General features: G+C 48.0%; 2 protein-coding genes across 4 annotated transcripts in view; both read right to left on the bottom strand.

The window, feature by feature from the left end:
• Positions 1-8175, bottom strand: part of fmn2a (formin 2a) — a 31845-nt gene extending 23670 nt beyond the window's left edge. The window contains exons 1-3 of the mRNA XM_047029463.1: positions 8084-8175; positions 5185-7389; positions 2028-2224 (exon numbers count right to left, since the gene is read on the bottom strand). Coding sequence (XP_046885419.1) covers positions 2028-2224; positions 5185-7357 — 2370 coding nt within the window. The 5' untranslated portion in view covers positions 7358-7389; positions 8084-8175. The remainder of the gene's footprint in view (positions 1-2027; positions 2225-5184; positions 7390-8083) is intronic.
• A 658-nt stretch (positions 8176-8833) lies between these two features.
• The window catches only part of chrm3a (cholinergic receptor, muscarinic 3a), a 50108-nt gene continuing 36846 nt past the window's right edge, over positions 8834-22095 (bottom strand). For all 3 annotated transcript variants that reach the window (XM_047030326.1, XM_047030328.1, XM_047030327.1), the window contains exon 3: positions 8834-12313. In XM_047030326.1, coding sequence (XP_046886282.1) covers positions 10438-12313 — 1876 coding nt within the window. In that variant the 3' untranslated portion in view covers positions 8834-10437. The remainder of the gene's footprint in view (positions 12314-22095) is intronic.

The following is a 22095-nucleotide window of genomic DNA, read 5'->3' as shown; positions in this document are numbered from 1 at the left end:
GTTAGTGTATCTGCGTTTGCGTGCACGCGAGCGAGCGCGAGTGGGTGTTTTCACACACTGCAGAGCAAAGAGGTCATTTCTTTCACGTTAAGAACTAACCCCCGGCTGTGCTTTCACCGAGCACTGAATGCCAGAACAACACCAAAACCGTAGCTCCCCTCAGTGCCAGGAAACACAGACAGACAGAGACACAAAGAGAACCATGTCACAGCCCTCCCAGCTTAACAACATCACGCTGAGTAGAAGACCTCAACAGGATCACCACGATTTCCCCCCCACTGTGATTATTCACAAATCCTCTGAGAAAGAATCGGGTTGTGTTCATTTTATGGCACCAAGAGGGAACGGAATTGAATTCCCCCATTCGCCTGTGATGGGGACAAACAGGGAGAAGGCTGATAGAGACAATCATCACAGCCCAGGAACCACTACATACATGACTGCAGTTCCAGTAGATCAGCCTCAGAACCAGGCTGAGAGGAGACAGGGGAGCTCATAGGGCACACCAGTCCATAACAGAATGTGGGAGAGAGTGTGGACGGCGTGATCGGAAAAAAAAGAGGAGAGAGCGAGAGGAGAGACATGGAGTGAGAGAGAGAGAAATGGAGTGAGAGAGAGAGAGAGAGAGAGAGATGGAGTGAGAGAGAGAGCAAGAGAGAGCGAGAAAGAAAGAGAGAGACAGCGAAAGAGCGACAGAAAGAGAGAGAGAGAGAGATGGAGAAAGAGAGAGAGAGAGAGAGAGAGAGAGAGAGAGAGAGAGAGAGAGAGAGAGAGAGAGAGAGATAGAGAATGATGGAGAAAGGGGGCAGGGTTGAAATAAAGAAAGGGAAGCTGTTTTGTCTGTGTGGACTCAAGCTGAGGTTGTCTCTGGTCATGCTGAATAATGCAGAGCTCAGGGTGCATCCTCCAGCCCAGGTATTCTGTGAGGGGGAGTGATGCTCTGACCAACCCAGGCAGAGTGAGCTTTCTGCTGGGGAGGAGCAGTCTGAGCCCTGGGCACGTGGAGCTCTTACGCAACACGGTCACCAGATGGTCTACGCAAGCAGATGTGTGTGTTTGTGTGTGTGTGTGTGTGTGTGTGTGTGTGTGTGTGTGTGTGTGAGTGTCCTTATTTGTCACAGTGTCAGAGGGAACCTTTTTGTCAAAACGTGTGTGTGTTTCTGAATGTGTTTGTATGTATCTTTGACAATATGCTGTATGAATGAAATCATTGCTCATTGATGTGTGAGAATGTGTGAATGTGTGAGTGTGTGCTTGTGTGAGTGCGTGCACTCAAAGGGGCATTTTAGTTTGGTTTGTCTGTGTGCTTGAGATGGTTGAGTGTTTGTGACAGCATGTGTGCGCGTGTGTGCGTCGTCTAAAGGGGGAGGTGCAAATTGTAGAGGACATGGCAATACCCTGCCTCTTGATACAGTGTCTCATTTTCAACTACAGAGATTGCTATAGCTAGAACACACACACAAACAGCATACATACTAAATGCGAATTGATAAAAAGAAAGAGAAAAAGTGATTCAATTTCTGAAATCCTTGTCTCCAGTAGTCAGTATTTAACCAATGTGCTTGTAAATTCAGTCGCAGGGAATATGTTATGAAATAATCCTGCTGAACTGTTGGCAGAAATGTGATAACATACATGCACATGCATGCCCACACATGACATTCAGGCACACCAGATTATGTTTGAGCGGATTATTACCGTAAAAAGATTTTAACATTCATGAAATCAGCTTTCATATGGTTGGGCTGACCACATGCATTCATCTCATCTCCACATGATGAAACACCCCTTTTATGAAATTAATTTCTCTCATGTGGAAGTACATATGAAGGATGGAAAACAGCTCACACCATCGATGAAGATTACATTGTTTCATAATCGATCATTCGAGTGAGTTGCACAAGCCCATCATCCATCTTTAGTGGACTTTAGTACTGAAGTATCACGTCAGTGGGAACTTGGTATCTCTAGAGATTTGACACCTTGTGTCGGGGTGAGCCACAGACGGTGGGATGTTTGGGTCTTACGTTGAAGCCGGCTGAGACCAGGGAGGAAGCGTCTCCATGGCGTTCGTCTCCATGGCGTTCGTCTCCATGGCGTTCTCTGAAGCTGTCACTGAGGGGCTGCAGGAGTCCCAGAGCTAGAAGACTGGAACACAATCCCTCTGCCTCTTCCAACGAGCCTTCTACCTGCTGCTGACACAACCTCTCCAACAGGGTGCGGCCTTGGGGAGGAGAGAGAGGGAGAGAGAAAGAGAGAGAGTGAGACAGAGAGAGAAACAGAGAGAGAGAGAGACAGAGAGAGAAACAGAGAGAGAGAGAGAGAGAGAGAGAAAGAGAGAGAGAGAGACAGAGAGAGAAACAGAGAGAGAGACAGAGAGAGAAACAGAGAGAGAGACAGAGACAGAGAGAGACAGAGACAGAGACAGAGACAGAGAGAGAGACAGAGACAGTGACATTTATCCCTTTAAAGTGCACCTCTGTTTTCAGAGGTCACAACGTGTTCTTCACCTCTGCAGTAGTGATGTCCCTAGACTTATCCTAGATTCACACTGTGAGAGGAATGAAGACTGGCGTTACAATAGATGATGGCACACAGGCAAAACATTTGTTGTAGAGAGTCAAAGTGCAAAAGTGAGACACATACGTCAGATTTAAACATATGAAACGGCCATATAGATAGGTGTTAGTCACGATTCAGAAGTGATAATTAAACACCTACAAGCTAGCAAGCAGCCCTCATCCTGGCATGAAACAGAGGTTCGATGTGTTAATTACACCAAAGCGCCGAAGCAAAACTATGTGCATCACCCACATAATTAAAATGACGAGCACCAGTAAACAGCTACTGTTCTTTACCAAGGCTGCTGGATTGTTCATATGATTTAAAATCAAATTTTTCGATTTAAGATTTATTTGGAGGACATAAATAGAAATATAAAAATCAAGTGCTGGTCAGTTTATTTGTGCCAGAGGACAGATAAAACACATTTTATAGAGAGAAAGAGACAAGAGGGTGAGGAATGGGAATAGGAAAGAAATCACAGTGATAATCCTCCCTTCAGACTTTCAGTCTTTTACAGACAGACAGGCTGCCAGCCAGACAGAGATAGACAGACAGGCTGCCAGCCAGACAGAGATAGACAGACAGGCTGCCAGCCAGACAGAGATAGACAGACAGACAGGCTGCCAGCCAGACAGAGATGGACAGACAGAGACACTCAGACAGAGACACTCAGACAGAGACACACAGACAGAGATAGACAGACAGAGACACTCAGACAGAGACACACAGACAGAGACACACAGACAGAGATAGACAGACAGAGACACTCAGACAGAGATAGACAGAGAGAGACACACAGACAGAGATAGACAAACAGAGACACTCAGACAGAGATAGACAGACAGAGACACACAGACAGAGATAGACAGACAGAGACACTCAGACAGAGACACACAGACAGAGACACTCAGACAGACACTCAGACAGAGACACACAGACAGAGATAGACAGACAGAGACACTCAGACAGAGACACACAGACAGAGACACACAGACAGAGATAGACAGACAGAGACACTCAGACAGAGACACACAGACAGAGACACACAGACAGAGATAGACAGACAGAGACACTCAGACAGAGACACTCAGACAGAGACACACAGACAGAGATAGACAGACAGAGACACTCAGACAGACACTCAGACAGAGACACACAGACAGAGATAGACAGACAGAGACACTCAGACAGAGACACACAGACAGAGACACACAGACAGAGATAGACAGACAGAGACACTCAGACAGAGATACACAGACAGAGACACACAGACAGAGATAGACAGACAGAGACACTCAGACAGAGACACACAGACAGAGACACACAGACAGAGATAGACAGACAGAGACACTCAGACAGAGATAGACAGACAGAGACACTCAGACAGAGACACACAGACAGAGACACACAGACAGAGATAGACAGACAGAGACACTCAGACAGAGATAGACAGATGGCTGAATATATTAAGGGACTGGCAACCATATGAGGCCATTTGGTGAGTTCATCCATCGCAGGCCCAACGTGGAAGTCCACATCCAACAAGCACATCCAGAAGTGATTCCCTCCTTTACTGACAAGCACATCCAGAAGTGATTCCCTCCTTTACTGACAAGCACATCCAGAAGTGATTCCCTCCTTTACTGACAAGCACATCCAGAAGTGATACCCTCCTTTACTGACAAGCACATCCAGAAGTGATTCCCTCCTTTACTGACGTCAAGTTCTGTCACAGCAATAAGTGCATCCTCTCTCTCTCCATCTCTCTCTCTCTCTTCCCATCTCGGTCCCTTTCTTCATCTCTCTCTCTCGCTCTCCCTCTCTTTTAATCTCTCTCTCTCTCTTAATCTCTCTCTCTCAATTTCTCTCTCTCGCTCTCCCTCTCATTGGCTCTTTACCCTGGGCCCTGATGTAACCCTGGATAATGGCTGCTCAGAAACAGATCAATGCAGATCAGATTGAGAGCTAGGGCGCGAGGAGCAGCAGAGCCGACAGGACGGCCAGCCTGATGAAGCAGCAGGAGCCTCGATATCACAGAGGGAAATCACATGTTGAAATCACAGCTGAATTCATTCAAATTGACACTATATTTAATGGTTTAGACGACACGAATGTGTGTGTGTGTGTATTAACGCCACGCCTGACTGATAATGTTGACAGTCAGCAGTCTGTTAAGAGAGCACAGGAGCATGACAGCTGAGACCCTGCACACAGGACAGCTCCTTTAGTTAACCAGGTATGCTGGATAAAATATGACGTTAACCGGCTCTGCTCTACAGCTAACATGTTGGGTCCATACTGAGAATCACTGAAAAAAATGACATTCTGAGAAGTATAATTTTGTTTATGTTGAAACACAGTGTTGTTGAATGATAGATTGATTTGGCATGTGATGGTACTACTGTGATACAGTCCTTGCATGAGTACCTAATCCCTGGTTTATGTGGGGCAGAAAGACAAACAGATTTGACTCATAATAGGACTCCAGGGGATTCCCAGCTTCAATAGGCTTCAACCGTGACCTAACCAAACTGTTTCCATGCTCAGACTAGACCTCACTACCAGCATTGTTCTTTAAAAGCCAGGAAGATAAAAAAAACATATTTTCCATCCACTCACCAGAGAAGACATCACAGTATGGTCCTGGGGGAGGAGAGAGGAGACCTGAGGTGGGTTGTCTGTAACCCATACTCCAGCTGACCCCTGGTAACCCTCTCTCCACGCTCCCCTGCTCCTGGAGGTCCCCTCCAGCTTCCTGCCTGGCTCTCAGACAGTCCAGCTCCCGGGTCCAGTCAGTAGAGTGACTGAGAGGCCCTGCAATGCTGCAGGACCTCTGCCTGGTCGCCCTCCAGCCCTGGGCCCTCGAGGCTCCGTGCCCAGACCCAGGGCCGGAGTCCATCCGCCGGGGGGTCATAGGGCTCTGGTTGGGGGAGCTGGTGGGGGAGGTGAGCTGCCTGGTGGTGGTCTTGACGTAGGAGGGGTGGATAGGGGGGTAGAGTTTGACGGTAGAGACGCCAGAGGTCCGTCTCTTGGGCCGTGCCACCTGCTCGCCGTCCGAGGTCAGCTGACACACCGACATGCTGCTCTTCCTCCTATTCAGGGACAGGAAGTCCCTCCCGCTGACTTCCTGTTCCCCTTCCCCCCTCTCCGAAGATAGATCCACGCTGCTCACGCTTTTGTGCGAGCCCGCCGCGGCCGGCAACCTGATGCACCTGACCCCCGCGACCAGCCCTCGTTCCTCCTCGGGAACCTGGGTGACCCCTCCCCCGCTCAGGCTTCGGGTCAGCTGGGCGGACCGGACCGGGCTCTCCAGCTCGTCCTGGGGCTCCTCGGCGCTCTCGTAGGAGCAGGAAGTGGCCGTGGTGTCTGGGAAGCTGCAGGTGCTGGTGGTCTTGGGGAGGAGGCTGTCGCTGCTCCTGTCTTCCGCGTCCGGGGCCCAGGACGGGGGCCCGCTCCCGCCCGAGGACCCCACATCCAGCTCATCATCTGGGTCGGGCTCAGACTCCCTCCCCCCTGCCTCACGTGGGAAGCCTTGGTCCACATCTGATCGTACACGCTGAACACTGAGGTCTTTTACGGTCGCGTTCGCACAAGCAGGTGTGTCAGTACTTCCTGGGGTGAGACTGGCTCCGAGCATCTGTGGGTCGGTGCTGTCGGGGCGTGTGGGTTTGCCATCCTCGGTAGGGGGTGCCCCCTTGGTTAAGTGGTCTTGGATTCCGTCCAGGACCCCGTCACTGGTCCCCTGCTGCTCATTGATGGCCTGCCGGATGTCTGCCAGCAGGTCTTCATGCTCAGCTGCAGCGGAGTGGAAACTGTACAGGTCGCCGTCTGACCCTGAGCTGGTTCTCCCGCCCTCCTCGTCCATCACATCTCCCCCGGAGTGAGCGCCCTGGTCGGGCTCGCCGTCAGACATCATCCCCAGCTCGTCCGCTGAGAGGCTGGCTTCCATGGTGGTTGTCACCCCTACCTCCTCCACCCTAGCCCCTCTGCTCCCATCCAGCACGTCCTCCTTGGACATCCCCTTGGTCTTGGATAGACTTTTCCGGATCCTCATGGAGGAGAACACGGAGCTTTTAGACTCCGATTTGGATTTCTTCTTTCCCCCGTCGCCTCTACCTTTGCTCGTTTTGCTCTGGGTCTTCTTCGGTTTATTGGAGTCGTCCGGTTCTCTGTCCTCGGCTCTCGCCTCGTGGGAGGCCTCCCCTTCTCCTCCCCCCCCTGCCGCCTTCCTTTGCTTGGCCTCCTGGTTCCCCATGTTCCTGAGTAGACGCACCCCCTTAGCGATCAGGCCATGCTGCTGGGGCCTGGCCTCGGTCTCTCCCTGGGATGCTGCCTGGCTGGCTCGGCGCCTCGCGGAGCTCTCTAATCCCTGCCTGCTCACCGGCGTCGGAGGCAGCTGTGAGGATGATGCTGCTGCCGAGAGGAAGCTGGGACAGGCTCCCTCTCCCTCCTCCTCCGCTCTCGCTCTGTGTCCCTCCCTCCTCCCTCCATCTGCTCGCTCGGATGTGTTACATAACGGGCTGCTGGCTGAGCGACTCAGACGGGCGTGCTCAATGCGAGGCTCCTCCCCCTTCCTGGTGTCTCCCGGAAAAGCAGGAAGTGGATGACAGTGTTGCTTCTGCTGCTGTTGTTGCTGTTGCCGGAGAGCCAACTGTTGTTGCTGCTGTTGGTGATGCTGCTGCCTCCGGATGAGGTTAGTCACACTGCTCTTCCTCCTGTCCATGAAGGTGGAGGTGAAGAAGCTTTCCTTGAGGAAAGGCACCTGGGTCTCCACTGTCTGAATGGTCTGCATCCTGACGCATCACAAGGACGACTGCCTGGATCCTTTTAAGTTAAGACAGAGAGAGACCAGAGGACTGTTCAGATGCTGATGTACTTTAAAGTATGTTTAGACATGACTTTGGCCAGAGAAGCAACAAGGTTTTCAGTTATGTCTAAGAAAGTTCAAAATGTAAATTCATAGCAGTAGGCCTATAGACACGACAGTGACTGTATATTCCTCGTGATGATTCATAAACTTGTTTTACAATAATCCTGGTTATTTCATGGAGATATGTCATCAAGAGTAAAAAAAAAAAAAGTATATATATATATATAAATGAGAACCATGCATGGCCTTGTCTTCATACTGAGGGATGTAAATCTGGTAATCCTTCATGGCATGTTTATTTATAGCACGGGGGTTGACCCTGTTCAGACCTGTACAGTAAATCTGATGCCATACAGAACAAATCCTGACAGCTGTCAATCCTGAATAAACAGACATCTGCCACAATGTCATCAAAGTTGGATCTCACAGGGGCCGGGCAGTGAGTCTAATCAATCACAACATAGATGACTACCAGTCATAGTACCACTGTCCAGTTTAAATGCAGTAAAAATGTATTGAATCTCCGGCAGCAATGAAACAATCCAACAGAAAGCATACAACTTTTACCAGGTATAACATGCTGATACAGACAAATAAAGCAATTTTCAAAGACTCACACTGCCTTATTCAAAGTTCCCACAAACTCACCTGGTACTGGGAATCGCAGTGAAATCAGAAACGGGCGCAGGCCAATGTCGATGTGAGGGAGCGGTTCTGAAACCGAAGTTTGCTTCCCTGTGCAGCGGGTACTCTTCAGTGAAAACACAATGAACGAGTGTGTGTCATCTCCACTGAGCTGCTCCTCTTCCAGGGTCACATGAAGAAGACACCATCACATGCCTGCTCCTTGTCTGCCTACTTACCCCTCGGGCTGCTTGACTCCACAACATCCTGCTGTTACCAGGAACACCCTGACCCACACAGGCCCTCTATGACAGGCTAACCGCATTAGCATCCATGTTGATGGTTATCGGTGTATCTGTATACAACTCAGGGGCGCAGCCAGAAAAATATTTTTGGTAGGCCTGGAAAAATATGGATATAGGCATTTCAGTTTTGTTTTTACTTACTTTGCGAAGTGCACCCGGTGCATCATTTTTCGGATATATTTTCGTTTTGGGGTAGGCCTCTGCCTATCCAGGCCTATCGTGGCTACGCCTCATGGGACAACTTCTAGGATGTGTTCGGTGATCTCTTATATTTTGTGGGATATTTTAATTATGCGGGACTGGGAGTAAAAAATCACTGCTGCTACCTGGAGAAATGCATTATCGTCCTAATGCCATGTACAGGAAAGCACCGCAACTAACTAAATCAGCCTTCAAATTTTAAGTAACATCAGACATAATATGAAGCTGGAAAATTGGGGAATAAAAGTGTTACGTTTGTTTCGTTTGTTTATTGACTTTAACATGGAAAACTTAAATCGTAACAAAAACAATAAAATAATCTAGAAATTTGATATCATTTTAGGTAGTTTCAAATGTTAAAAGAGAAAGAAAATCTTGAGTGGATCAAGAAAGTAATAACACTGCAGCACATTGTATTGAAAAGCAATAAAAGCTGAAAGAAAAGAAAAAGGCAGATTCCTCTCATTCTGTGCCTCTGGCTGGCGCAGCACAAGGTCCGCGCTTCTACAAATGTTTCAATATTTGTTTCCAGCTTGCTTTAGAAAGTATGCAGCTAAATTCAAAACATTCACAATAAGGTTCCTCAGTATGCACCAGAGGTTTGATGCATCTGTATTTTTTATAACATCAGAAAATTAATATAATTTAACCTGGATGACCGTTTTCATTTTCTTATCAGAATTTCTTTAAGTGTAGTTTTCTCTTTATCCAACAGAGGATGCTGTTGTGTTGCTATATGAAATACTGGGAGATTTTATACTGCAACCAGTCTCAAAGGAGATGTAAAGTATGTAAATTTAATGTTGACAGAAAATGAGACATAATGGCATAAGCGTTTTACTGAATCCAGTCATTATAAACAGAGAACAAATTATACTGATGGACCTTGGAACTGTAGCGTACAATCATTTTGAATCAAGTTAGACAAAACGTTTCCCAATAAATCACACAATCAGTATACTTATAACATAAAACCTCAGATACACAACATCTGAATTTTTTGATGCACTTATTGTCTTCACCATGTAAACCACAACAATCACATTGAACAGAAGAACACCTCTTTGAAGAGCGACAGTTTATTCTCAACTCAGTTCTCAGACTGGCTCAAAACCTATAAAGTAATATCCGTAGACCAGCCTGGTAAACTCGACTGGCCGCTGTGCTTACTGTACCCTTGTAATTGAACTTTATAAAATTGGGATGGTTTTCCAGGTTACTATAGAACAACCAAGTATACAAATATAACCAATACCTGCAAAAAGTGACACAGCTTCAAATTCTCAATATTTTTGTTGACACAGGAAAGCTATATTCAAGTACAAAAGCAATGTACACAAGATCCAAATAAAAGGATATCAAGCTTAGATAACCAACAGTCAGCATACAGTAAAATCAATACAATGTAGACTAGTGACACCAAGAACCTTTTGGTCTTGGCTTTCAATGCTATATTACAACCTGTGGGCCGAGTTTACTTCACAGATGTACTGTACCACTGAGACAGAAAACGGTAAGAAATCTCAAACCTCAACTCCATTACAGGCGCATCATCTCCCTTGGTTGTCAATTGCACTTTTAAAAATACCTCAATGCGTTTAAAGTCTTTTTCAATTAACTTTCACTTCAGTCATTTAGAAAACACCAGCTGCACTTGTGGCAGAGAACAATGGAGGTCATCTCTCCGGTTCTCGCTATAGAACGCTAGGAACGTTCCACCTGGCCTCGGTTCCTCAGCGAGGGTCAAACGTCCTCACGCCTGATGAGCGAGGCGTCCTCTGAAAGCCGCGGGGGGTTCCCCGCCTCACAGGCCAGAATCTCGCGGCGTTCCTCTCAGGAGCTGTCGGATCTACAGTCCGTGGAAGCGTCCTCCTATGTGGAGTCTCTGGGGATCCTCCTGTGGAACACCACCGACTGCCGCTGCTGGAACTGCTGCTTCCTGCGCTTGCGCTTGTCCCAGTGACAGAGCAGGATCATCTTGAAGGTGGTGCGGAAGGTTTTGTTGCAGAGAGCGTAGCACATGGGGTTGACGGTGCTGTTGACGTAGCACAGCCAGTAGCCCAGCGCCCACAAGGCCTCTGGGATACAGCCGGCACAGAAGGTGTTGACCAGCACCATGATATTGTAGGGAGTCCAGGTGATGATGAAGGCCAGCAGGATGGCGCTGAGCGTCTGGGCGGCCTTCTTCTCCTTCACCAGAGACATGCGCTTGCGTTTGGTGATCTGAGTCCGAGCCCTTGTGGCGAAACGCTTGGCCAAGGCCGCCTCTTTCAGGGAAATGGGCGCCGAAGTGGATTTGGTGACGGTGGAGGCATTGGGGGAATGGCCTGCGAAAGGCCCGACTTTGGCGGCCTGGATGGAGGGCATGGATTGGATCTTGGCGATGCGGTTGGTGAAGCTGTTGTCTGTGCTGCCCCCGTCGGGAGTGGTGGTGACAGTGGTGGTGGAGAGGCGGTCGTGGCTGTCCTCCAACGTCCTCAGGGGCTCCTCCTCCGACGCGGCGTCCAGGTCCTCGCAGGACGTCAGCTGGGAGTTCACCGCCGCCTTCATCCCCGGCAGGTTGAGGACGATGGAGAAGATGGCATGGCTCTGAGGAATCATGGCTCGCCCGTTCCCCTCCTCGTCCTCGGACGACCCCGAGTGGTCCATGGACACCCCCGCCTCATTGTTGTTCCAGCTGTCGCTGCTGCTGTGTTCTGGGTCGGGCTCCACCCCCGGGCCTCCACCCCCGGGCCTCCAGGACCGCATCACAGGCCAGCAGTGGAAGCAAGACAACAGCCCCCGCCCAGAGCTCTTCCGCTGGGACGACCGGGTCAGCTCGTAGCTGCTGCAGCTCCTGGAGCTCCCGGTCTGGTGGAGCACGAAGCGGGCCTTGTCCACCCCGCCCCCTACGCCCCCGCCCCGGGTCCCAGACCCCTGCAGCCCCACCAGCTCCCTGGAGCGGTTCTGCGTCTCCTGGTAGATGCGCCAGTAAAGCACGCTCATGATGGTGACGGGCAGGTAGAAGGCAGCTATGGCCGTGCAGAAAGTGATGATGGGCTCGGACAGGAACTGGATGTAGCACTTGTCAGGCGGAACAGTCCTCTCGCCCACAAAATCCTGCCAGAAAAGGATTGCCGGGGCCCACAGGACCAGGGACACGAACCAGGCCAGGCCGATCATGAGGCAGGCTCGTCTGGTGGTGCGTTTGGCCCGGTAAGTCAGGGGCCTGGTGATGGAGAAGTAGCGGTCGAAGCTGATCACCAGCAGGTTCATGACAGAGGCGTTGCTGGCGACGTAGTCGATGGCGAGCCACAAGTCACAGGCCCAGTTGCCCATCGCCCACGTTCCCATGACGATGTACGCCGTGTACAGGTTCATGGAGACGACTCCGATGATGAGGTCGGCTACTGCCAGGCTCAGGAGGAAGTAGTTGTTCACCGTCTTTAGCTGGCGGTTGACCTTGAAGGAGACCACCACCAGGATGTTCCCGATGATGGTGACCAGAGACAGGAGCCCGGTGAGGAGCACGATGAGGACCACCTGCCACACCGAGTGGCCCCCCAGGGGGTCGTTCACCCCCGCTGTCCCATTAAACGAGCCGGTGAGGTGGAAGGAGGAGTGGTTGTCATCCCCGCTGCTCAGCTCCGGCCAGGAGACTTGGAGGAGAGCGTTGGATAGTGGGTAGGCTGAGGTTCCCGGGGCGCTAGGGGTCACATAGAGGCCAAGGTCTGTACTGTTGGAGCTCATCATAAAGCCCTGGCATATTCTGGATGAAGGGACGGAGAGAGAGAAAGAGAGAGATAGAGAGAGAGCAAGAGAGAGATAGAGCAAGAGAGAGAGAGAGAGAGAGAGAGAGAGAGAGTTTAGTATCTATCTATCTATTGCTGTTTGACAATATCTCCAGTAGGTGGGGCTGGAGGCATAATTATTTCAAATCAAGTCTGCCAGATGCAGTTCACTTTTCTGTTAAAAGTATACTGCTTGTGGACGCTTTGTACAAGTACATTTGTCTGGAATCTGTTCTGTGTAAATACACTGCCAGTTCAGCATGATAAACACTAATGCATTGTGACACATTTATAAAGCATCAAATTTGAATTCCACCAAAACATGATCCAAGACAAAATTTGAAACTGGTTTCATTTCAGAAATGTCTTGCTGTTTTGACACCTACCAAATTGCCCCGCGCAGCAACGCAGCACAAAGTGTCATCCTACAATGCATGCAGAAGCACAGGCAGACAGCGAGACGTGCATCTTTAAATAGACAATTACGTTAAAGCTGTAAACAGCAGTTGGAGCTGAGTGTCTAGATGTTCCTGCTGTCAGCCTGTCACCTGGGGTGACTTAGCATGCAGGTGATGGCCTTTATTCAGATTCAGCACTGACTGTACCTCAGTGACACAGCGGACAGCATCTGCCATTCACGGCCAGTCTGTTAATCTCCCTGATAGGGGACATGGAGGGAGAGCTTCAATCTGGACTTGGCCCAAGGAAACCATGACTGTAGCTACGTGTGTGTGTGTGTGTTAGGGTGTGTGTGTTTGCTTGTGTTAGGGTGTGTGTGTGTGTGCTTGTCTGAGACAGAACAAAACACAAGTAAACTTTTGTGACAGCTTCTTTTTTTTTGCCACAAACTTTCTCCAAGCTTTAGCACCATTATGATAATTTGAGCTGAGAGGGAGAAGTGAGAGGGAGAGGAAGAGAGAGAGAGAGAGAGAGAGAGAGAGAGGAGAGAGGAAAGAGAGAGGAAAGAGTGAGAGAGAGATAAAGCAAGATAAAAGGAGAGAAAGAAAGAAGCCTAACCCAACACGGTGTCAGAACTCAACGCCAAGGACTGAATCCAAGTGAGAACGTCGTTATTAGTTCGCCTTGCAGGGCCCTCTGCACTCCATCACAATATGTACTCTCACACAACAATGTCTGGGTGCCGATCCTACACAGGCAAACCAAGTAGGGACTTGCAGGGAGGAAGAGAGGAGAGGATGGCCGGCCAGAGTAAGAGCACTGCTCTCTCTTGGCTGAGATTCTCCTCTGGTTCATCTTGCTGTGTTGAATACACAGGTTCCTGGTTTCCCCAGGATGTTGGCTAATAGCGCTGGCTAATTAGTTATTGGATTGAGTCTGCGCTGCTGGAGAGAGATGGAAAAGGGTTTCTAATCTTGGCACGCGGTAAGCTGAAACGGAACTATGAATAAACGTTCAGGATGGAATGCTCTAGTGCTATTGTCTGTGACAGTAACATGGGGTGAGGGAGTGAGGGGGTGGTGATCTGGTGTTTGAATGTGAACCTGTTTCATCATAAGACTGTCTGGACATAAAATAAGTCTTAGTCCAGACACTGATAGTGATCATTCATAAGTGATTCAGATATTGACCTAAACTCACTACAAACACCAACTCTCCAAAAACGGAAAAACATCCAGCATGTGTCGAGAATGCATCTTAAGGCCTGGTGTGATTAGTCAGCCTCTGAAGGGAACTACCACAGGTCAAAGTCTGGATCTGGCGAAGCAGCGGAATCGGCGTGGCACGGTGGGAACACCCAGGAACACCTGCCCCCTCCCCTGGCAGCTGACCCCCGACGCCACGTTTGAAGATGGATCCTTGCACCTGTGGTCTGACAGAAATCCTGTGGGTGCATCGCTACAGAAGGACCAGAGGGGCGTCTGAGACTCACGCAACCATCTGTGACAAGGACCGGAGGGTAATGGGCTTCTGCTGGACCTGTGGCACTGAACACAAACACACACCACATAAACACACACACACCACACACACACTTCTTCAAAGACTGATGTGTTCAAAGGAGGCAGCTGCTCGGTTGTAATGAAACAAAGCCTACCTCGACGTTAAAGCGAACAAATAATCCACAACACCCCTACCATCATAAGTAAGTTCCCCTTCTCTGTGATAACAAACTGCTTCTCTAAAAACGGGGCACTTTTAAAATGCTTTACAATGCGAATTTCATCCAAGCGCGTTGATAAAAAGCAACACTAATGACGACTAAACATTTCTAAATTCGCAACGGTTCTGAGGGAGAAAATCTGCCTCTGTGAAGATACCAGATTGAGCTCAAGTGAGATTGTTGGCTTTCATGTGCAACTTCTCTCATTAGAAAAAGTACAAACAACCACCACCAACAAGCGTTAAGCGCGCGGTGACGATGTTGCTCGAGGGTTCCCGGAGGCGGAGCACCGAAAGCCTCGCAGCAGGGTTTGAAAAAAGAGCATGGTCCCGAGAGACAGCAACCAAATGTCACGGTTCCCGTCTCCCCATCTATCTGGGTAGGAGTGACACAACACAACAAACCATGGCACCGGGAGTCAGATAGGAGACCATATGTCACCTGAACCTTGGAATAAATTAAGAGAATAGGTCTTTATAGTCCTTACACAAAAAAGGAAGTCTGGCTAGGGTTGATGACCTCAAGCCTGGTTTTTATTTTCTCTTCCCCCTACTGCTACAGTAGCCTACCTTAAAATAAACCTGTGCCAAGAGGCTGCTACTGCAACTACCTCCAGGCACAGACTCTCGGGGACACGGGGGATCGATTCTCGTTTTCCGCATCTCGACACAACCTGTTCTTTGACATTTCGAGGTATTTGTCATAGCGGGTTGAGACACATCAATCCCTGCTGTCTAGATCCAGGGATCCGGCAAAAAAAAACAACTAAAAACGCACGGACCGATATTTCTCATTTCTATTTTTTGATCAGCAGCAAGCCCGAGAATCAACACAAGAGAGTAATGGCAGGCCACTTTCAAGCCATCACTTCAACTTCCTCATTACGTGTGTAAATGTCACACAGTAGGCATAATATTAGATTGCTGACACTGCTTCAGGATACCCACCCACACAGCTGAAGTGTCTGTTTGGTATTGACCACGGGCCATGCTAATATACTGTAGCTAACGGAGAATACATCCTACAAGCCAATCCTCCCAACTGGAATGAGCATCAATGGTAAACTGGGAGTTCCTCCACTGGTACTCCAAAACCCCTTCTGTTTCTACAGAATGGCCTGCTAATGCTGGCAGGAACACAGCCAGAGAAGAATCGTATCTCTGGTTCTGAGCAGGCTGTGTTTGGCTGTGTCCACAGAGAAGCCCATGATGTCATGATGTCCTGGGCTCATCGTATCACCATGACCGCTAATGAATCGTATGTCAATTCGGCCGACGCGAAAAACGTAAGGGCGAAACGGGATCTCAAGAAAGAGTAGCTACGGTGTTGTCTGTTCAGTCATCGATCGCGTCTCATCGACCCGCACCTCCAGTGTAACAGACACCTGGTAACGACTGGTTTCGGCCCACGAGGTTTACGTTACGCGAGCAAACCGAATGCCTTTGTGTGACCTGTCGTCCGTTGGCTTTGAGATGGCTTTTCTTAGAAACAGCCTCTGATTAAACTGGTGTGAGTATGCCCCTGCCAAATAATAAGACAAAAACTGGTAGTATCTTAACATTTTAGATAGTAAAGACAGCCTTTTAATTGGTGAGTTCTCAGAATGCTTTAACGTGGAGGTCAAGTTAATATTCGTGTATTGTGTAATGTGCCTTTGCAAAACGCAATCTATATTGGAAGGCTGAATTTGGTATACAGTAATCCCAGCCATGAGTCCTACCCTGGTTGAGCTTTAATACCAGGAAACAGCCTTCTGTAATTAGAGGCCTAACCCTATTTGCTCCCTCTCATGGCCATGGGTATTGAGGGAGAGCACTTTTTATTGAGGCATCTTTAGGAACGATATTGTCTTCAACGATGTCTCTCTGGAATGCTTACATTGGCTTCCTGGTGTATAAACAGTCAGTACTGGAGTCAACTGGAGCTCAATGAGATAAAATTGCGATAAAATAGTGATAGCAGGAAATGAGTTATTATGAGTTTAGTGATTCTCTATGCCAAGGGTGCTTGGATATCAGAGCTTGTTCTCCAAGACAGTGAGATGTAGATCTGAAGGACCGCAAGGAGCAAACTATTGCAAGTTCAAAGCAATTTTTCCTCATCATTTCACTTTCTAGGGGTTTCACATTTAAAACCAGCGATATTTTGCGTGCGAGCTTTTCTGTCAGTAAGGAAATCATTGTCCTGGCAAAAGTTTAGAAAGCACTCTCTAACTCCCATCTCTGACCATTGGAAGCATTGGTTACAGTGAGTTTACCACAGCCCTGTATCCCCAGGGGAGGGGGGGGGGGGGGGGGGGGGGGGGAGGCAAAGGATGTTGTTTCACTTCTGACAGCTGCCAAAGGATCATGGGATTTTACGTATCCTGACCTCTGAGGAGGGTCTTTCTCCACTCCTGACAGCCTCTGAAACGAGCCTCTACTCCCCTTGACACGTGTGCGTGTGTGTGTGTGCGTGTGCGTGCGTAACTGTGTATACGTGTGAGCCAAGTCCAGGGGATATATCAAACAGAAAGGTCTAGCCACTTCAGAATGACAGTGACATACTTTTCTACATTTAACTACAGTACGTGACAAAAACAAGCCAAAGCCCTGTCAGGAATTTACCACCATTGCTATCAGTATCAGTTACTTCAGTTTGCATTGAAATTAGCACCCCCGTGAACAAGACAAGCTTTTTTAAACACCAGATGGATGTTCTTGGCTCTTGTATTTTCTGCACCGCCATTCCTCGTCACTCTCCTTCACTCCATCCAGTGAAACACAATCATGTGCCAAGACTCCACACACCTCCGTGACAGTGTTCGGTTCAAACCCCTCACACTTCAGCCTCCATAAAGCTTTGACCCAAGTATACACACACACACGTTTCCGTTCTGGGAATACACTATTGCAATCAACCCTTAAAAGGCAGTGTGGCAAGTCGCCTATTGAACAGAGTCTGGAGAGAGAGAGAAAGAGAGAGAGAGGGGGAGAAAGAGAGTGAGGGAGAGAGAGAAAGAGTGAAAACACACACACACTCCAATCTAAACAGGCCTTGGCACACTGAGAGGGGCCCTTTAAACGTGAACGGGAGGCGGAGGGATACGGTGTGAGCCGAGCGGAATGTGCCGGGGCGAGCCCAATCACGCCTTCACACTGGGAAGTGTACGTCGTCTCAACAAGGCGCTGTTGTGTTTACGAGAGAAAAGGAGGAAGGAGTCAGATGGCTGAGCGGTTAGGGAACCGGGCTATTAATCAGAAGGTTACCGGTTCGATTACTGGACATGCCAAATGATGTTGTGTCCTTGGGCAAGGCACTTCGTCCCTATTTGCCTCGGGGGGGAATGTCCCTGACTTACTGTAAGTCGCTCTGGATAAGAGCTTCTGCTAAATGACTGTAATGTAAATGTAGGAGGACAGTACGGGGGCCCTTCTCTGCAGGGGGGCCGGTCCAGGGGGGCCGGTCCAGGGGGGCCGGTCCAGGGGCCCCTGTCTCTGTCAGGTGATGCACTCCATGCCCGAGTCTGAAGGGGCTGTAGCTCTTCCCTTCCTCGCATGCTCTACAAATAAATACATGTGCTGTTTATATGTATCAACACAGACACTCACGCAGGAACAAAGGAAGGGGTTTATTTACACACACGTTCAAGCACAGGAGAACACACACACACCGACACACGCCATCAATCACCTTGCTCAAATAGTGTTAACAGGCTCCATGCTAGGAAGCCTTGAGGATAACAAGACATCCATCACTTTTGCATTAGACAAAGAAAGGTGGCCAGTAAAATAATCCATTTATCACTGTTGCATTAGACAAAGAGAGGTGTCCCCTGACTACCTGACTGAATTATAGTGCAAACATCTCTTCAGGAATATTTAAGGTATTTTGATGTTTTGCTAATTGTTGCTGTAGTTAGAGAGTGAAGGCACTTTCACACAGAGAAGACCTTGCCGTCGGTCAACTGACTGTGATGCCGCCACCACCACCCTTGTGACAGCCTGCTCCCAGACTACACAGCCATATATAGATATGTGTGTTTGCTACCTTTTCTGCAGAGGCCGACTGGTCACATCTGTCTGTTGTACCTGGGAATCACACTCTCATTATCTTCCTCGAAGTCTCTCTAAATGAACCTGATCCAATATGCCTACGTCATTCATACACACATACACACTAGTGCACAGACAGACACTGGCACACACTTACTAGCACACACACACACATTCATCGCATTCCCTGACTACTTACACTAGAGTCCAATCGGAGCCATTGAGGAATAGTCCTGATTCTAATTCGGAGGTATGTTGTAGTGTATACATACTGGTGACATCATAGATACTCTCCATTACAATGACGAGCGCATTGTGTAAATCACCTCAGGAGAAAGTCAGCTCTGTTTTGGCAAAGAGTCCCAACTTCTGAGATCACTATGTTCCATAAAACCCAGTCTCTAACTGTTGAGTGTCCTTGAAAGAGCTGAATCCCTCCAACTTGACTATCTTCAACAAACAGGGTCCTTTTTTTCTTTTTCTTCCTCTTTATCATTCTCTGTTTTTCATCTCTCTGGGTGTTATGTTTGTTTGCCGACTAAAATATTAATACCCCATCCTCTTTCAGAGTGTACTTGATTTGTGGTGTTGTTTTTAACGTTCAAAACATATGCGAACTCATGCCATGACAACATAAGCTCATGCTGAGGTCACAGTTTGCTTGGAGGCTGTTTCAGAGAAACACTCAGTGTGGCTGATCCGCTGTAGAAGCTCACTTACAAAGACGAAGGAATAAGGGAGAGGGAATCTATAGGAGGATGAAAGAGAGAGAAAGAGAGAGAGATATAGAGAGATAGAGAGATAGAAACAGAGCTGTTGGGGGTGGATTACCACCCAAGGTAAAGATCAATTTCCAAAGCCCAGTACTTCAATTTCACGTCCAAATCTGTGGTCGACGCCAACAGAGTGGGCATCTAAGCAGGGGATTGAGAGCAATACAACTAAAACACGTTCAATTGCCTGCCAGTCAAGCAGCACTGCAAGTGGCTACATTGCCTACAACTGTATATTTCACTTGGTTCTCAGTAGTTAATGGACCTTGAATGCTAATGGCGACAGGCGATTGACAGATCGGTCCGGCTAACAGATGGCTATTTATCCCTTTCAGCCGGGGGTCTTGTTATACTGGCTTGTCACTATAGGACCAGCAGAGCAGGAAGATGCAGACAGCAGAGCAGAGGACACAAGAAGAAAGGAGATATCACTGGTAGAATGAAGCAACATCACATTTTGTGGTGTAATCCCATTTTTGTGTTAGAAAACTCTGCACCGGTACACAACCCCTAAAACAGAATAGCCCACTGTTTTAGAATCCTACATAACAGCACTTTGCTAAATTCTCCAGTGAGCTAAAGCAGACCATCTCCGCTGCTTTTGGCTGGCTGATGTAAGTGATGAGGGGTTTCATCTGGCCTCTGGGATCTTCTGCTGAGGAGGACATTATGAGGATGGAGAGTGATGGCTGCTCTTGAGGACTGACAGCGTGGCGCCAGAATGAGGAACACGCTTTAAACCCGTCCGATCTCTGGAATGCCATGGTGTGCTAATAGATGTGAAGTAGTACACACTGTAACAAGCTACAGAGAGCAGATGCTGTCTACCAGGTCATCCGCTGGGGTTCGACCATACAAATCAATGTATTTTCATCTCCCAGCGCACAGTAAGTGCTCTGGTTGAATGAATGTATTTAAGAGGCTCTCATAATAGCATCAAAGTAAAACACGGATCTGAAGTCAAGAGGGCATATATTGTATGGTGCTTAAGTAAGAATGCATTAGGGTCCTTCTACAGTTCAATAATTATTCTGGCAGCATCTCCATTTTATATTGTTCATTAATGTCAGTATTTTGTTAAATTTCTTACTTTTATATATATTTAAGGACCACTTTAACCACCTGCCCACCAAAGTACATTCGTTGTTGCGTCAATTACTTGGCGATTAAATTTGATTCAGATTAGGATTATGATTATCATGGATTAAAAACAAGAGCTTCCCTTCTTTCCCTTCAAACATTATATTACACCAACCAGCGGTCAGCATCAGGGAGTGCTGTCTGGTCTCCCTGTGTCTCCTGTTTCTTAGTCATACCACACCTCTAGTCCAAAGTGTTCAAAGTGTCCGAAAAAATGAGTCATCGTCTTGCCCCCAGACGTTCCCCTTCCGAGATGAGGGTTTGCTGGATGTCTGGAGTCAGGTGGCTGAGCGGTGAGGGAGTCGGCCTAGTAATCAGAAGGTCACCGGATCGATTCCCCGCCGTGCCAAATGACGTTGTGTCCTTGGGCAAGGCACTTCACCCTACTTGCCTCGGGGGGAATGTCCCTGTACTTACTGTAAGTCGCTCTGGATAAGAGTGTCTGCTAAATGACTAAATGTAAATGTCTGCCCTGAAGCACCAGCTTTCCTCTTTATCAACACAACCATTTTCCTCTTAAGAGCCCCTCTTAAGTCACTGGTTTTCGACGTCATACCGATCAAGGAGAACTTTACGGCCCTTAAACTAATTTAAACAGCCTTTCGGGGTTAGGGTACATCACTCAACTGCAGGATCAGGGGGTAAACAAGGAGGCCGCTCACACGTGCAAACAGGAGCAGCAGGACGTTGCAGAGGCCTCAGAACTTAGACATGTGAACATGTACACAATAACAGATCTACATTTAGATCCGTTATTTACATCTCTGTGCATGTTTCTTATGGCTAGCTCCAAGCTAATGTTTTCTTCTTATTCATGGTAGAGCACTGATTCAGTAAGTGTTGGGAGTAAGTGACTGAGAGAGACTTAGAGCGCAAGAGAGAGAGAGAGAGAGAGAGAGAGAAAGAGAGACAGCGAGAGAGTGACAGAAAGAGAGAGAGAGAGAGAGAGAGAGAGAGGACACATTTCCAGGTGGACTGGAGATAGATCCCTATCCTTCACTTCCTGCTGTGGAAGAGTGACCTCCACTTTGGTCGCCGGCGAATAAAAAATGCTTCACACCAATTTGTCATCCATGACAATGCATTCATTCATTCATTCATCCAGTCAAAGAGATGACATGTTCTCTAGGATATTGTTCCCCAATAGAGCCAGTCATCCAGGGAGCCCCTCTGGTCTCCTGGTTGATTCTCTGCTGTATAATGTGACTCTTCTTCTTCTTACAAACCCTTTGGCAACAATATTCACATTTGATTAATTTATTCACAACAAATGAAATGAAATTTGTTGCAGACATTTGGAACACGTCTAGAAACCAACGCAGGAATGCAAAACAGACCATCACAATCCTTATGTTATCAGGAAATAATATGAATGTAGTGTGTCTAAAGTAATTTATCATGCTATGTTGAAGATAGTAGACAATATTTTGTGTGGTGGTCTTCGTAATTTCTGAACACAGCATCTGAAATCAGCAACAAACAACAACCATAAGGTTGATGATGATTCATCAAACTTCCCTAATTGACCTCTGTGGTAATGATTACTTCAGTGTCCAATCAGATGTAGAAGCGTATCAACAACAATCAAAACAACAGTTGTAATGTTGTGTTAAATTGCTTTAACCTTCTTTAACTGAGCAGGGGTCTGGTTCATGAAGCTATGATGGCAGACAGAAACATTTAAGGATTAC

The sequence above is a fragment of the Hypomesus transpacificus genome, chromosome 11 (assembly GCF_021917145.1).
Source record: "Hypomesus transpacificus isolate Combined female chromosome 11, fHypTra1, whole genome shotgun sequence".
Classification (NCBI taxonomy): domain Eukaryota; kingdom Metazoa; phylum Chordata; class Actinopteri; order Osmeriformes; family Osmeridae; genus Hypomesus; species Hypomesus transpacificus.
This window is presented reverse-complemented; position numbering and strand designations above follow the sequence as displayed.